Source organism: Berghia stephanieae, chromosome 1 (assembly GCF_034508935.2).
Source record: "Berghia stephanieae isolate SIO BIC M18660-M18661 chromosome 1, UCSD_Bste_1.3, whole genome shotgun sequence".
In the NCBI taxonomy this organism is placed as follows: domain Eukaryota; kingdom Metazoa; phylum Mollusca; class Gastropoda; order Nudibranchia; family Aeolidiidae; genus Berghia; species Berghia stephanieae.
The window spans coordinates 19,128,505-19,146,222 of NC_088360.1; the positions used below are offsets into that span (position 1 = coordinate 19,128,505).

At 34.0% G+C, this 17,718-nt stretch overlaps 1 protein-coding gene across 1 annotated transcript in view; it reads left to right on the plus strand.

Moving 5' to 3' along the window:
* The first annotated feature begins 15,384 nt into the window (after positions 1–15,384).
* The window catches only part of LOC144970007 (uncharacterized), a 52,886-nt gene continuing 50,552 nt past the window's right edge, over positions 15,385–17,718 (plus strand). The window contains exon 1 of the mRNA XM_078909156.1: positions 15,385–17,174. Coding sequence (XP_078765282.1) covers positions 16,147–17,174 — 1,028 coding nt within the window. The 5' untranslated portion in view covers positions 15,385–16,146. The remainder of the gene's footprint in view (positions 17,175–17,718) is intronic.

Consider the following 17,718-nt stretch of genomic DNA (forward strand, 5'->3'; position numbering starts at 1 on the left):
TATTACGATACAATATACATTTTTCTTATTCAGATTTATTTTGTACATCACAAACTTTGAAGAATGGTCTTAGTTTAATTATTATGAACATAAAGTTGTTCTGTAGAGAGTTTGTTTGAGTCTAAAAAATCGATTTTTCTGCTGGGTAATTTTGGGAAAATACTGAAAATGATCGGTAAGGAGAGGGTTAATGATTCATCAATGACATTATTGACAAATCACTTTGCATTGTTCTTATCTAAGGCATTTTAAAGGAAAGAATTCTAATTTAAGCCTTTAGCTAATGTTATGTTATATTATTCTATTATGATTTTAATTTTGCATTTATTTTTCTTTTTGTTCATTTGGTTGAACATTATCACGAAAGTGAGACATTTTCCATGCAGTTTATCACTTGCTCATTGAGCGTTATGCAACCATTCTTAAAATTTAATTTAAATTTATACATTTTAAATTACTGATGCTGCATATTTTCGTGTGAGAGCTTTAAAATGTCCAGTATTTAATGGACGGATTTTGTCCACAATGGAATGTAATTAGGCACCGCTTTCATTTAATAATATGGCGAATTTGCCGATAAATCCCTTTTCCGCTTTGTTTGCATATTATTATTATTCAATTTGCATGTGACGCAGGCTGAGGACGGAAACAGCATAAAGGCAAACCACCGGAAATATCCATGTCAACGTGTTGTTGTTTATCGTTTGTCGCCATGGACACCCAAACGCACGCCAAAGATTTATGTTATGAGAAAATGATGAAACGGACGAACTTCGCATGCACAACATTTGTTTTGAACAAAGAGGTTAATTAACAGTTGTAGTTCACATCAAATAGCATATTTTGATAGGATGGCCATCACCAATTGGTTAAATTCTTTTTCGAAAAATAAACACTGAAAAATTAATTAAAGTAGATTAGATTGATGGGTAATTTATTGGAATCGAATTACCAACCGTTTGAATACAGAATGGAAACGAAATTACATTCTTAAATATATGGTTGATTTTGCTGCAGTAGTAGCAGTCATACAGAGCTGTTGTGTCCAATGAAGCCGGAGCTTACCCCAGTTACTTCAGCACTAAACGGACAATAGAAATTGCTTGCTACCCTACAGATAGAACGCTAATCTATCGTGAAGTATATTCCAACAGATTCAGCTATCCAAATCACTTCGTTAGGGGGCGGGGTGGGGAAGGGAGGGGGGCTGAAAAATCCCTGCTTTAATTTCAACTTAAATGTACTCATGTATATGTGATGTACAAACATATATCTTTAACCGTGACATGCAAAGCACACAGACACACAAACACACACACACACACACAAATACACAAATACACACACACATACACACACGCACGCATATAGATGATAACCATAATAATAATAATAATAATAATAATAATAATAATAATAATAATAATAATAATAATAGTAATAATAATAATAATATATACTTTATTCATCAAAAGAATAAATGGGAATTCGTTCACAGACGTGGCATGCATAAAAATGTATAAACATATCTTATCCTATTTTGCCCTATACCACATGTTATGTTATGTTATAAAGTTGAGAATCTATGGCGGCAATGTATACATACATATATATATATATATATATATATATAATATATATATATATATATATATATATATATATATATATATAGCCTATATATATATATATATATATATATATATATATATATATATATATATATATTTATTTAAAATATTTACCACAATGTTTGAGACAGTCTACATTAATGTTTCAGGCTTAATTTGCCATCGTCAGGACTGAGTTGTTTTGTTGACTGTTGTTGTTTCTTGAAGTGGTTCCGGTTTAAAGTTGCTTAACAAGAATTTACGCCGATGGGGACACTTTCCGTACATCTCACTTTTCATGTTGAGTGTGGCTTCATGAGGGTGTTTGATTATAGTATATTTCTCTTCCAGGCATAAGCTACATTGTTTTGATGTTGGTGTGTATCCTGTTGCTTTAGATAAAATTTTCCATGAAATGTTGTGGTCTAGTTTGTTGTCTTTTAATTTCCAAATATGTTCGCTGAGTTTTGTGGATGTTTTTTTGTTAGTGTTTCTAAATGTTGAGGTGTGGAGGTTGTATCTTGTTTTGAAATTATTTTCTGTTAGTCCTACATATTTTTCTTGCTTGTTTGTTTTAGTTTCTGTGACTGTGGCTTGGTAAATTAAACTTGATTCTAAGCATTGTTTGTTTAGCGGGCAATGTTCTTTATTTCTGCAGTTGCATTTTCTGGTGGGTGGGTTTTGCTCTTGTCGGTGGTTTATTAATATTTTTTTGTTGTGGCTTGAAATTATTTGTTCTATGTTGCGCATACACGAGTAGCTTATTTTTATGGTATTCCTGTTGATAATTTTATGTAGCTTGCGGTTTTTTGGAAAGTGTGTATCAATTAATTTCAGGAACTGCTGTCCTATGTTTGTGCTGACGTTTTTGTCGAAAGGTGGGTTGAACCAAGTTATGTGTCGTTTTCTTGTTTTACGTTCTTCACTTGTGTGTTGGGGTTTACATGAGAAGGAGGCGTCTGTGTATTCAAATGGTGTGTTGTATCCGCTTTTTGTGAGTGCTTCTTTGTAGGGGGTGGCTGCGACGTTGAATATCTCTCTGTTTTCCGAAAGTTTGCTCACCCTCCGTGCTATGTTTTTTGGTATGTTTTCATACCCTCTTGAAGCCACACTCAACATGAAAAGTGAGATGTACGGAAAGTGTCCCCATCGGCGTAAATTCTTGTTAAGCAACTTTAAACCGGAACCACTTCAAGAAACAACAACAGTCAACAAAACAACTCAGTCCTGACGATGGCAAATTAAGCCTGAAACATTAATGTAGACTGTCTCAAACATTGTGGTAAATATTTTAAATAATAATAATTCGCTCCATTACTGCATGTCGAGCACTTTTCGTACCATATTTGTATCAAACACGATTCATATATATATATATATATATATATATATATATATATATATATATATATATGCAAATGTACAACCATGTATACAACCAAGAACCAATAGCAACACCTTATATATTAATTTAATAAATTGCAATTTCGGTATTCTAGAATTGGTCTAACGAGCGATTTATACAAATGCATAATAATAATAATAATAATAATAATAATAATAATAATAATAATAATAAATAATAATAATAATAATAATAATAATAATAATATAATTAATAATAATAATAATGATGATGATGATGATGATGATGATGATGATGATGATGATGATGATGATGATGATGATGATGATGATGATGATGATGATGATAATAATAATAATAATAATAATAATAATAATAATAAAAATGTTTAATGCCCTTCCGCCACGACATCTTAAGATATCGTCGCCTAGGCATTCCACGAAGGAATATAGATAATTCATGAACAAGATGTCTGATGTCAACAGGAATCACCCATGCTGTCTCAAGTGAGAAATTGGGGGTTAATAATCTTGCCCAAGGAAAAGAACGAAAGTGTCTGAATCGGGGCTCGAACCCTGGACCGTCCTTAACCACTCGGCCACTTCGCCCCCCCCCCAATAATAATAATAATAATAATAATAATAATAATAATAATAATAATAATAATAATAATAATAATATAAATAATAATAATAATATAATAATAATAATAATAATAATAAATAATAATAATAATAATAATAATAATAATAATAATAATAATAATAATAATAATAATAATAATAATAATAATAACAATAAATCAAAATTGAGATCTAGTAGTACCGCGGAAATTCGAACCAATACCATTCCTGTTCTTTAAGTTAGAAAAGAAAACAGCTTTTGACACCATTTAATTTTCTAGCCCCTAATATTAGTGTCAACAACTAATCGATGTAAGACCACTCTGATGAGTGAAATGATTAACAATTAACAGCTAACAATTGTATTAATTTATCAACATCACTCATTGTTATCTAATGGTAAAGAATTGATAGTCACATGTTATTATCTCAAACTCCATTCAAATATTTATTATATTAAGTTTTGTTAGTGGGTTGGAAGCAGTGACTTCTTATAATATCAGTAGACAATGGTTGGAAGACATTGTCATTGTGCGCGGGCTGTGGCACTGATGGTGCAGTCGGCATTGTGTACGTGTGTTGTCTCTGAACAATTATTATTTTTTAAAGACATTGAGCACACTCACTAACCTGATGGGTGACACAATGCTCGTAAACTCTATTGAAACTTTTTTTTTAAAAAAGGTGAGTATGGTACAGAGCTGGACAAAACAAAAACAAGCAACAACAAAAAAAGCCCAACAAAACAAAAAACAAAATTTAAAAAAAACAATAAAAAAAACAAACAAACAACAACAACAACAACAAAACAAGAAAACAAAAATCATTCTAAAAATGCAACCTTTCACAACTGTAGATCGAAGCTTTGCTTTCGTGACTGTTGGTCAGAAATTGAATATTTTGGAGGTTCAGAATTAACCCTCACTCTCCTTGATGAAGTCGATTCATCTCAAAACTGTTGTTATAATGGGACAGCTTGATTCAGCGGTATGGTCTTTGTATGGTACCCGAAAGGTACTGAGGTCGAGTTCCCATCGCGCTGTTTGGCATGTCATATCCTTAGCTCACTTTGCTGCGCTGTCCTGCGGCTGACGCCTGGGTTATTCCAGTCTTCCCTTGGAATAGACCCTAAAGGAAAATTTCCCTAAGGGGTGAATAAAGGGAATTATTATTTTGAATTATATTATTATTATTATTATTATTATTATTATTATTATTATTAATTATTATTATTATTATTATTATTATTATTATTATTATTTATTATTATACATTATTATTATTATTATTATTATTATTATTATTTTTATTATTATTATCATTATACTATATGATAAGATAAGATTGAAATTAAATGTTAAGCTTCATGTCCCGTTGTGAGACGCTGGCCATATCAAAAAGATAGTATCATGTTAAATTCTTATTTACTTATTTATTACGTCTAACTGATAGACTGGACAACAAGGTAATTTAGATCTGGCGGAATATACTTTGCAATAGACTAGCGTCCTATCCAAATGGTAGCGAGCCATTGCTATTGTCCGTTTCACGCTATAGAAACCGGAATAAACTCCGGCTCCAGGGGCCTAGTGGCCCTGAAGGATTACTTTTTTAAACGTTTAAATTGTCTAACTGAATGAATTCGATGTGTTTGGATTGATGACAGAACTCAGTAGTATTGATTCAACTTCGTTTTTGGTGCTGAGCCGTCAATGGGCAACATCTTTAGATAGTTCGAAGATGACGTCACTCAGGTCTTTGTTATTGTTTTTTGCTTGACGTCATCTTCGAACTATCTATAGATAATATGCGCTTGGCTAAGAAGCTCATAACATTGCCATCCGGAAGTAAACTGTGTGTATCCATGAACGTTTATAGTCGGGTTAATACAGTCCTGTGAGCATTACTCGTAAACGCGGATGGCAAAAAAAAAAAAAAAAAAAAAAAAAAATAACAAAGACCTGAGTGACGTCATCTTCGAACTATCTATATCCCATTAGGGAGGATTAAATGAAGTATTGTGAGTGCGTGAACATTTGCACCACGTTAAAGGGGCATATTCATTTTGCCGCAAATGCGAGCACAAGCATGGAGAATATTCTATTAAACATGATCAGTAAGCGTGACATAAAATGGATTTCAATTTTTGTTTTGAAAATATAACTCCGGAAGCACATCGAAGAGTAACATATATTACATAAACATGAAAAATATTGAAATCTGGCACCCCCCCCCCCCCTTCCCTCCACTCCTTCCACTCCCTCACTTCATGAAATCCAATTCTCTTTATGTGTCCACGATATATGGAACGACATGATGTGCATTTTACCATAGAAAAGGAACATGAAGACCATAAAAATAGCCTTCTCTCTCTCTCTCTCTCTCTCTCTCTCTCTCTCTCTCTCTCTCTCTCTCTCTTTCTCTCTCTCTCTATCTATCTATCTATCTATCTATCTATCTATCTCTCTCCTCTCTACTCTCTACTCTCTCTCTCACTCTTTCTCTCTTTCTGTCTTGACTGCCCGTCTGTCTATTTATCTGTCTATCAATCAATCTATCTATCTATCTAACTACCAATCTATCTATCTATCTATCCATCCACCCATCTATCTATCTATCTATCTATCTATCTATCTATTCATCTACCTATTTATATATATATATATATAATATATATATATATATAATATATATATATATATATATATATATATATATATATATTATTATCTCACTTTCTCTCTCCCTTAACCCTCTCAGTCCTTCCGTCTTCCTTTACCTCCCCTCCCCCACCTCTCTCTCTCCCCCACCCCCTCTTTCTCTCTCTCTCTCTCTCTCTCTCTCTCTCTCTCTCTTTCTCTCTCTCTCTCTCTCTCACCCTCCCTCCCCCATCTCACTCTTTCTCTTTCAATATCCTTCAACTACTTCTATCTGTCTTTCTCTCTCTATTTCTCAATAGCTATCTAAGTTCCTTCCTTTCTGATTCCCTCTTCCACCCTCTCTCTCTCTCTTTTTCTATTCCTCCATTTCTTTACCAATCTCTACTCCTTTCCTCTCTTTTTCAATTCATTCCTCCCCCCCCCCTCTCTCTCTCTCTCTCTCTCTCTCTCTCTCTCTCTCTCTCTCTCTACCTCTCTCTCCCTCTCGCCTACACATTCTATTAAGTCTTTAAAGTATCCGTTTTATTTTTATAATCTTTTCAAGCGTGTCCTTAATAGATTGTCAACGCTCAGCTACGCAGTGAAAGACGAGGGAAGTGGGCGGGGCACATGTGAAGGGGGCGTGACCTTCCGGGAGAAAGGACCGTTAAATAAGTTGACCGTTATTACGATGTCGATTAATTAGCATTTGGAACCTTCAAGCGATTTTTTTAATGTTATGTCTGAGTCTTGAGGGTTGGTTAAATATCTAGGACCTGGGTCTAAACTGTTATACATTAATTTGCGACCAGCCGTCTCAAATCGCTATTAAGTTGGGATGGATCATGGTTCTGTCGAACCATTAAAAAAACAAAAAACAGCTATAGATAGTTCGAAGATGACGTCACTCAGGTCTTTGTTATTGTTTTTTGCCATCCGCGTTTATGAGTAATGCTCACTGAACTGTATTAACCCGACTATAAACGTTCATGGATACACACAGTTTTGTGTGTTGGTCCGTTATACTTCCGGATGGCAATGTTATGAGCTTCTTAGCCAAGCGCATACTATCTACAGTTATAATTCTGGCCAGAAAACTCGTCCTTCAATAAATATTGATGGTTAGAATGACCATTACATTGCCAAAGACGTTAAAACATGAGATTTTCAGGAAGTATCAGGTTTGAGGGTATTTGGCAAGATGAAGATCATTGTAATCGGTCGATATTTTATAGCACCAGTTTTGTGGCCAAAATAATAATTAATACGTGCATTAACTTAATATATCATATATTTTACTTCAAATTATATTTTATATACCTAAATCACAGACAAATGTACTTTTTGAGACGATTGGTAACATTTTGTGTTTTATAACATCCGGGTACTTATATATATATATATATATATATATATATATATATATATATATATATATATATATATATATATATATATACATATATGACATCTGATCTCAATTATGAGCCTGAATAACATTGTTGTGATGGACGATATTTTGCGTGACTTTTTGAGATTTCCATTACAACGATGATGAGTCCATAGTGAATTGGTTTATCAGTCCTACAAATAGGTGCATGTCGATGCGCTCAGCCTTCTTTCCAAGCCAATCAACTGAGCAGACATGTGTTATAAGATCGGTGAATCCACTGGGTTCAAAATATCGTTCTATAGATAGTATGCGCTTGGCTAAGAAGCTCATAACATTGCCATCCGGAAGTATAACGGACCAACACACAAAACTGTGTATCCATGAACGTTTATAGTCGGGTTAATACTTTTCAGTGAGCATTACTCATAAACGCAGATGGCAAAAAAGCAATAGCAAAGACCTGAGTGACGTCATCTTCGAACTATATAATATAGGGAATGAGATTAGCGGAAGACTAGCGTCCCTTGATTGGACGTCACCCATAGTCTGGGACGTCACCGGCGGAAAAGTTATTAGAGAGAGAACGTCATGTTGGTTGTGCGCATGCGTCTCTCGTCCTCGCTTCCGGTGAAAGCGGCTTGAGACACTTCAAAACCAAATTGACGTTCTCTCTGTAAGGTGACGTCCAATCAAGGGACGCTACTCTTCCGCTAATCTCATTCCCTATTATGTTTTTACTGAGAAATGGACAAAATTATTTGTGGAATAAATACATTATTCTCGTAGAAATTTTAAGGCTATAAAATGGCAAATTTTATGGAATGTTATTACAGCAAAATTATGTACCGACCGACGTGCACCTCATTTGCAGGTCTGATAACCCAAGTCGTTATGTTGTAATGGAAATCTAAAAAAATGACACAAAATATTGTCCATTACAGCAATGTTAAACTAGGCCCATAATTATGTTCGAGTGTCAGACCTGTATATATGTACACGTCGGTGCTAGCTCGTCGATCAATTAGATATCACTTCTTATCGAACCCGTTTTCAAACAGGTATTTCAATAATGACAGAATGTCGTGTGTAACGCGAAAGCACCAAAAGCGGAGAGAGAGAGAGAGAGAGAGAGAGAGAGAGAGAGAGAGAGAGAGAGAGAGAGATTCTTTGTTTTTAAGGGTTTTACGGCGCTTGGAACACATTTAGGTTATATCAGCGCCAGTAAAAAGGAAGAAAATGGGATAGTAAAAGTTCTAGAATTACAATTAAGGCACCCAAGAAAAAGTAAGACATAGGGGAACTGGGAACAAATAGGGATGAGATGTAGATTACAAGAGCATACTACCAATGTACTTAGTTTGAGATCACCTATAAGTCTCATCCGAACACAAGCACAAAATCCAACAAAGAGGGGTACCTACACTCAAATGTTTACATTATACATTCAAAATAACAAATATAATAATACATAACAGAGATGATTTGCAAGGAAAAAAATATCATCGCCCAAAACAATAACTATGCAATTAACTGTTTCCCTCCCAGCTAGGACTCCGGCCAGGGCCAGAACAAAACCAAGTAATCTCATTCCAAGACAAAGACAGAAAGCATGTTGGAAAACAGATATAAGGGTATAGAAGAAGACACAGTATTTACCCCCCCCCCCCCACCCCCCTTGCCCACTATGGGAGGTCAGAGAGAGAGAGAGAGAGAGAGAGAGAGAGAGAGAGAGAGAGAGCGAGAGAGAGAGAGAGAGAGAGAGAGAGAGAGAGAGAGAGAGAGAGAGAGAGAGAACTATAATTCTTCTCCTTTTCTCAGAAAGGGAACCACCAAGGAAGGTTGATGTCTTTTATCAATTTTCCTCCCTTCTTTGTCTGATAAGAACACTATTTTCACGTTTTCATTTCGTACCCGTGTAAGAGCTCTATATAATAAACACTAGGGTATTTTGGATAATGTTATGTGTAATTCCACGAAATGTATTCAATTGGCATTCTCAAGCTTTAACGAGCAGCGGTGTGGAATTTTTGAATTTTCCTCCGCCTGATTCGCCTCCTCAAAGTCATCGTCGTCGTCGTCGTCGTCGTAGTCGTAGTCGTCTTCGTCATCATCATCATCATCATCATCATCATCATCATCAGCAGCAGCAGCAGCAGTATCGTCATCATCTTCATCACCGTCATCATTATCGTCAACCAGTAGGTACTAGATCTGTTATTGGAGACCCCGACGATCATAACTTTCCAACGTCCCTTGTCCTGGACGAAGGATAGAATACTACTTATCTTGATTTGACTTATTCAGCTATACTATAGACCAATTTATTGCTTTCCAAACCCCCTCTAATATTTCCATTCTAAAATGTCTGATTCCATCTTTCCTACACACATTGTCAGGAAAAGTAGTCGCCATTCTCAAGCTGTTTGAATGTTGGTGACATACAAGATGATACATTTATTTTCAGGATTACATTATCCTTTCCCTCGATTGTGAATTTGTTGAATAACAAACTTCAAGAGCATTGGTTTTTTTCTTACTCTGTCTTTTTGTCTTTTCATTTAAAGAACGAGAGAAAAGCAGCAAAAATAATTTGACCGTGTCTACTTGAAAGAACACAGATCTCTGATGTTTATGATATATGTATTATATATGATGTTTATATATATCTATATACGTATGTTTAAGAATATTCATTCTTTTAACCTCCCATCCCATTTCTTATTCTTTCAATCTTGTCCAATGAATACTGTCTTTGTTTCAAATTCTAATAAAAATGAAGAAGAAAAAAATCTTTCTTTAAAATAGCTGATTACCATAGACACGATCATTAATGCTTGTAGCAAAAATCGCGCAGTTTGCATTTGTAAAAAATCAGACAAATATTTGGACAAAGAATGCGTGGCTATATAGTCTAGTTCTTGCTCTTGTACTTCACATCCATCTAATAAGTTGTCAAGCATTTTTTGTTATCATCATAAGCCCTTCTAATCCATTTTGACTCAAAGAGCAAGTAACCTGAAACATGCTTTGAATGCGAATCGAGTTCTATTTTTATCTTTCTTTTTTTTTTTTAACCCACAATAACCTTTACCAATTTCACTTCTTTGTAGTGTTAAAATCTCCAAGGATTCAAAATCTGAAAAGACTGATTTTGACAGCTTAATGACTCTTTCATTAATTATTCAGTAGTTACTGACTAGATACCACAACTTATTCGTGTTCAAAAGTATCTTTACTCACTCATATCGCGTTTCCGTCAACACCGATTCTCACCTACGGCATCGCGATTAACCCATAAACATCGGTGTGCGGTATAACTTTTTCTTCTTCATCATCAAAACCGATGATAACCCAACCAAATTAAATACAATGGTATCCGCCTAGGTGTCCGACAGTCTGAAAGCAAGAAATCGGGCATGCATGTGAAACTGGCACACTGGCAAAAAGCTCGATGACATATGGACATTTTTTTTAGTCTGTTACATATTATATTTTACCTTTGGATTTGTTATACATATTATGTTTTATTTTATTTATAGTTGATAGATTTTTGTTGTTGGTTTCTATTTTCATTCTTTGAATCATTCATACGCAATCATTAGTTTATCTATAAAGATAATAAAATAGACCATAACTATTTCTTAGCAAAAAGTTTTCAATAAGAATGGAACATATTATGTTTCTGGTAATATGGGAACAGTACCCGATATTATCACAATCCAACCTCTATTTGTTTTATCATCATAATTTATGAACTCCCATGTCTGATAATAATTAATGATAATAATAATAATAATAATAATAATAATAATAATAATAATAATAATAATAATAATATATAATAAATATAATAATAATAATAATAATAATAATAATAATAATAATAATAATAATAATAATAATAATAATAAATAATAATAATAATAATAATAATAATAATAATAATAATAATAATAATATAATAATAATAATAATAATAATAATAATATAATATAATAATAATAATAATAATAATAATAATAATAATAATAATAATAATAATAATAAAATAATAATAATAATAATAATAATAATAATAATAATAAATAATAATAATAATAATAATGATGTACTTTATTCATCCAAAAAGGAAATTTTTGTAAAGACGTATGACACATACATAAACATAATACGTAATTAAATGTGGTAAAGTAAAACTTGGTAATAGGTATAGTGTAATAATATTGTAAGCTAAAAGAATAATTACATAGTATAAATTTCAAGGGACGTACAGATTATATAATTTTAAAGATATATATACTATATATATATATATATATATATATTATATATATATATATATATATAATATATATATATATATATATATATATATATATATATGGTAAAGTGTATATTGATGTCAACATATTAAGAAAAAAATTAGTAAAAAGGTAAGAATTGGATACAGTTTAAAAATTTTGTAAATTGACTGAGAAAAATTACATAGTATAAATTACATGCACATATAGATTAGATAGGTAAATTGCAAAGTTGTGTTAAGCGATTTTATAAATTGATGTTTAAAAATTGTGGGTATGGAGTAATTTTAAAGAAAAGGATTCAAAATTAAAACAGACGTAGACCAACATTTATAAATTATTTTCCTTATTAAAAATTCTGCAACTGTAAGGTAAAAAGGATCTTTCGGTTACTTCTATTCGAATTAGTGATCTGATCATTTAGAGGATGTGTTTGATTGTCTAAAATATTTCCAATCTTTCTTAAGCAGCATTCTGTATATAAATCACTAAAAGACATGGATCCTGTGGTAAGTTTGTTAGCTCTTTTAATAGTCCTATCAAAGATAGCTTTTCCTGAGCTAAGACACCCCCCCCCCCCGCTCCCAGGCAGTAATACAAAAAAAACCAAAACACTTTAAATTACAGATCTATAAATAACGTACAAAGTGTTTTGTCAATATTGAGTTGGGACAATTTCCGTAAAAAGTACATTCTTTGATTAATTTTACTGTTGATATAACTGGTATGTACATCCCACCGTAATTTGCTGTCCATGGTGACTCTAGGTAATTGTATTCTAATTGCTCTACTTTTTCTTTTTTAATCGTGATATGGTCTTTTGTATTCTTATCTTTTCTAAAGTCTATAATTAACTTTGGTCTTACTTACATTCAATTCAGGAAACAAATTTATTTATTTCTTCCTTATAATTTATTTCGTCATTATTAGTAATTAATCCTTGTAGAGTATTATCGTCTGCAAATTTTAGAAGAGGTATGTTTAGATCTGCGCTTTTACAATCGTTTGTATAAAGTATAAAAAGCATGGGAGATTACACAGCCCTGCGGAGCACCAGTATTTATAGTTATGTTATTGGAGACATCTCCTCTTACTTGTCTATATTGTATTCTATTTGTAAGGAAGTATAGCATCCAGGAGATGATATAAGGATAAATTTTAAAAATAGAAAGTTTATGAGAAAGGAGATCGGGCTGAATCGTATTAAAGGCAGACGAAAAGTCAACAAAAATAATTCGACAGTAGCTTTTAGGCGTGTCTAAATGTTTCTAGATATTATTTGTAAATACAAGGATAGCATCTTCTACACTGTGCTTACTTTGGTAGATAAATTGATAAGGGTCTAAAAGCGGTCTAACATGGTTATTTATTCGTAACAAAACAAGTTTTTCAAAACATTTCATAACAATTGATGTGAGAGCGACATGTATCAGATCATTCATTGATTGTACTTTGACTTTTTTGGGGACAGGAATGATTTCTGAAGTTTTCCAAATACTAGGGATGGAAGAGCACGAAAAAAAAACAACTATTCTCCTAGTCACTTTCCGGCCCAGTTGAAACAAAATCATAGATAGTCGTAATCTACTAACATTTTTTTTACAAAGAAATGATCAATGTCTTGTTTGATCACATGAACATTATTAGAATTAACGTGATTGATTGACCAGCATATCACCAGCTGGTGATAGAAAGTTGTAGAAATCATGGTTATACAACTTGCTCGTCAACTTGTCGAAAAAAGTCCCTATACAGGCGAAATGAGATCAAGAGATTGGGCATTCAGAGTGACGAATTTGAAAGAGGGGGAAAATCCGTTTTGTGGAAAAACTTGAAGCGGAAGGACATTCAGGCTGTATTAATCTCGGTGTGAAATATTATTTAAAAATAATATCAAGGGTGCTTTACCGATAGTGGAAATGTGAAGTGCATTTTAAAGGTTGATATACAGCCCAGTAGCTGGAAATTAGCACGGCGGATCTAGTAGTAGCGGTAGGCATTATGTTATTTGGGAAAATTATATTAGCCTTAACTTTTTGAAGGAAATATTAATTGAAGTAAGTTATCCGAATTCCTTGGTTCTATTTGATTTGATTTCCTTTATCATTGGTCCAATAAGCAATTTAATAATTACTTAAGTGGTAAAAGTAAAGATTCTAATCATAAACAGAAAATATAGGATAAATGATTATTGAATTGGTCTCGCCGATAAAGAGTTAAACTGAAATTGAATACATGATAATATCGGAGGCAATTTTTCCGTTCTACAACAAAACACTTTTTAAAAAGATTTTGGCCAGAATACTTTAACTTCATATCGATGTGTTGAAATGACCGCCAATTTGTCAGGTCAGTCTGAAACTCGGAACTGTCGAGTTTAATTCTTTCTGATAAACTGAGAGTCATCTAATCCATTGATAAATTGCTGTGTAGCAAACATTTTATTGACAATAATCTAAAATTGCTTTTCTTTTGCCATATTACTCTAGAGCTTTCTATTATAAGAATCTATTTCAACTGAACCAAGATATCATTATTATTATTACTATTATTATTAGGCAAATTATTATCTTAAAACTTAACTCCTCTCGTTTATTATCACATCATCGTAACACGTCTGGTTGGATTACGGCCATCGATGTCTTTGACTAAATGCGCTTATTCTCATCAAAGCCTACGGGAACTGTAATGTTATTATTTCCAACGATCTCTTCCGTTGAATGATAACATAGAAAGAAGAAAAAAAAAATATAAAACCAAAAATAGTCTGAATTGACAACGATTTTGAACATACAATAGGAAGACGACCCGAAAGAAAAACACAACCGTGTCTTGTGCAGGACCCGTAAAAGATATGAAAAGACGCGAGCTGTAGCATGTCATATGACACAGAAAACAACCGATGCTTGGCATAGCCTTATTGTTCCACTGTCGAAAAAGTCTGAATTTCATGCAGATTTTTCTCAATGTAAAAGACAATCATTTCATCGAGACCAAAAACCTTTGCAAGATGTAACCACCACGGCGGTAAATTAATTTTTTTATCTCTTTGAACCTTCAACTCTCTCTTCTCTATCTTCGTTGATTATTTTTGACTGGTATGCATACAAATTTGCATTGTTACGACTATTGACGTTACAAAAGCGTCTTCAATAGAGTTCAGAGTTCGGGTGTCACCTAATCTACGGTATGTTACTGTGATGGCTTCCATTGACGCGCACTTCGATCGTTAACCCTCCGCCGTCTAACAAGGCCAAAGTAAAGCCAGCAGGTTGGTTTATTGATAACGGTGACAAGTCGAACGTGGGCCCTGTCAAATCACAGAGCTGGAACTCTGGCACAATCACAAGGGCCCGCCTACTGCGTGGGGCGGGCACCGTTGAGAGATCGCTCGGGGCCAATCAGGAGTGAAAGCCAAATTCCCTGTCGTCCTCCGCTCTTGTGGGAAACGAGAGAGGACAAAAGTCAAGAACAGCGTGATGCCTCCTTCTATATATCGTGTCTCCACGCGGGTGATGCTACGGCTTGTGTTTGTATTGTTACAGCTTTTACCAGGGACGAGGAAGGTATGCGATGAGTAGGGACAAACACTGTTCAACACCCCGTATTTTGAACGTTCCACGTGTGGACGGATTCGATACCTACTACTGGTGCCGAATATTCACGGACTTTCTTTACATTTTCTTTGATGTGGTTGTGTAAATAGGATCATGTGACTCGGTGTGAAATTGAAGATGTGTGTCTACGAAGTGAGAGTGGCGGCTATCAAAAGTTAACACGGATATTGCTTCTCACGAAGGTGTTAAGAGATGTCGCGCTAACATGGATTCCAACGTCCATGAATGATGGTCCTTGTTGAAGTTTACAAGTTGTGAATGAGAAACTGGTTTTATCTATCTACCTCTTCGTATCAATGGCTTCATGATTATAGATTTGTACAATGATTCAACGGAAGTGTTTTATCTATTTTTTATTTTATATCGCGATTTAACAACAATTTGATTCTTTCTAAAAGGGCGAATGGAGCTCTTGTAGAACATAATTATTTGATGATTTATCAAACTGCGAATAGAATATTCAAATTTTACAATTCTTATTTAGACTCAACAGAGCATGATATTTAAAACTCAGCAGCTAAAATATATTTTTTTGTAGACTATCTTTAAAAAACAACAATAAAACAACTAAAGATTGTTTTTCAGTAGCGTAACACAATGGAGGCAGTGGGTATTCGGCCCGCCCCGCCGTGTCTCACTGACCCGGACCCTCGTTTGTTAGATACTATGCCAGGAAATCACAATCATTTAGGAATTTATGGGAGCCAAGTGATTGGAAACAATGCGCTACCATCAAACAATAATAGTAATAACAGTAATAATAATAACAGCAACAACAACAACATCAATAACTGTCATAGGAACTTAGGGCACGATAACATAAATGGAAACCTCATCAATACACATAATATCTCCACGGCCATGTCTATAATGGATACTGCAAACACAATCAATAATAGTAACGTTGGGAGTTCTTGCAAAAGTAACAGTAACAACAACAATACCAACACAAACATCATCAACAACAACAACAACAATGACACAAACGATTCTAGCACAGCCCATAATAACTTCAAAACAGAGTCTGAACCATCCTCTCCAGCTTCAGGGAATGGTGACATTGTCACGGGTAAAAACTTGACTTTTTCATCGGAACAAGTCGCTTGTGTCTGTGAGGCACTTCAACAAAAGAACGACATCGACAGACTAGCCAGGTTTTTGTGGTCATTGCCACCAAATGAACTTCTTCGAGGCAGCGAGGCCGTTCTCAAGGCAAGGGCAACTGTTGCCTTCCACCGAGGTAGTTATCGCGAACTCTACACGATTCTCGAGAGCCACACATTTGACGCTTCAAATCATGTTCTCCTACAGCAATTGTGGTACAAAGCTCATTACATGGAAGCTCAAAAAATTCGGGGACGACCCCTTGGAGCAGTGGATAAATACAGACTTCGAAGGAAATATCCTTTACCAAAAACAATATGGGACGGAGAGGAAACAATCTACTGTTTCAAAGAAAAGTCCCGACAAGCCTTGAAGGATTGCTACAAGCAGAATCGGTATCCAACCCCAGACGAGAAGAAGAGTCTTGCCAAAAAGACAGGTCTAACTCTCACCCAGGTTAGCAATTGGTTCAAGAACAGGAGGCAAAGAGACCGGACGCCGCATGCCGTAACACACATGACGTAAGTACTCAGACTTCTGAAAATTTAGATAATTGTGTATAATAGTTTTAGAGCTCAATTCCTTTTAAATGAGGATTCTTGAAAGTTGTCTAAAACCTATAGATATATTTTTTTCAATTATTCGTGTTAGAGGTGCGAAAAAAAGATTGAATTACAAAGTAATCTAAATTGATAGTAAATGTCAGTATTTCTTTACTTCCAAAAAATGTTCACGGAAACCATCGTCTCAAACTTGATTAGCACGCAAGATTTCAAATTGTTAGAATTCGGACAATAACAAACAAACTAAACAAAAAAATTTGTGCAGTTATGATCGGTCGCTTTATCCGTTTCCTGATACATACATTGAATAACATTCGTTATCACTATCAGTCAAGAGTTTTGTTCTTGTTTTCAAGATGATGGATATTAGGTCCCAGTGTGCACATAATATACCGAAAGATGGAGAGAAAGTAAGAGTAAATGTGACGTCGTTTGTTTAGTTTTTTGTTCCCTTATATATGAGTCATATTTACTCACTTTATATTTCCCTCCATCTTATTGG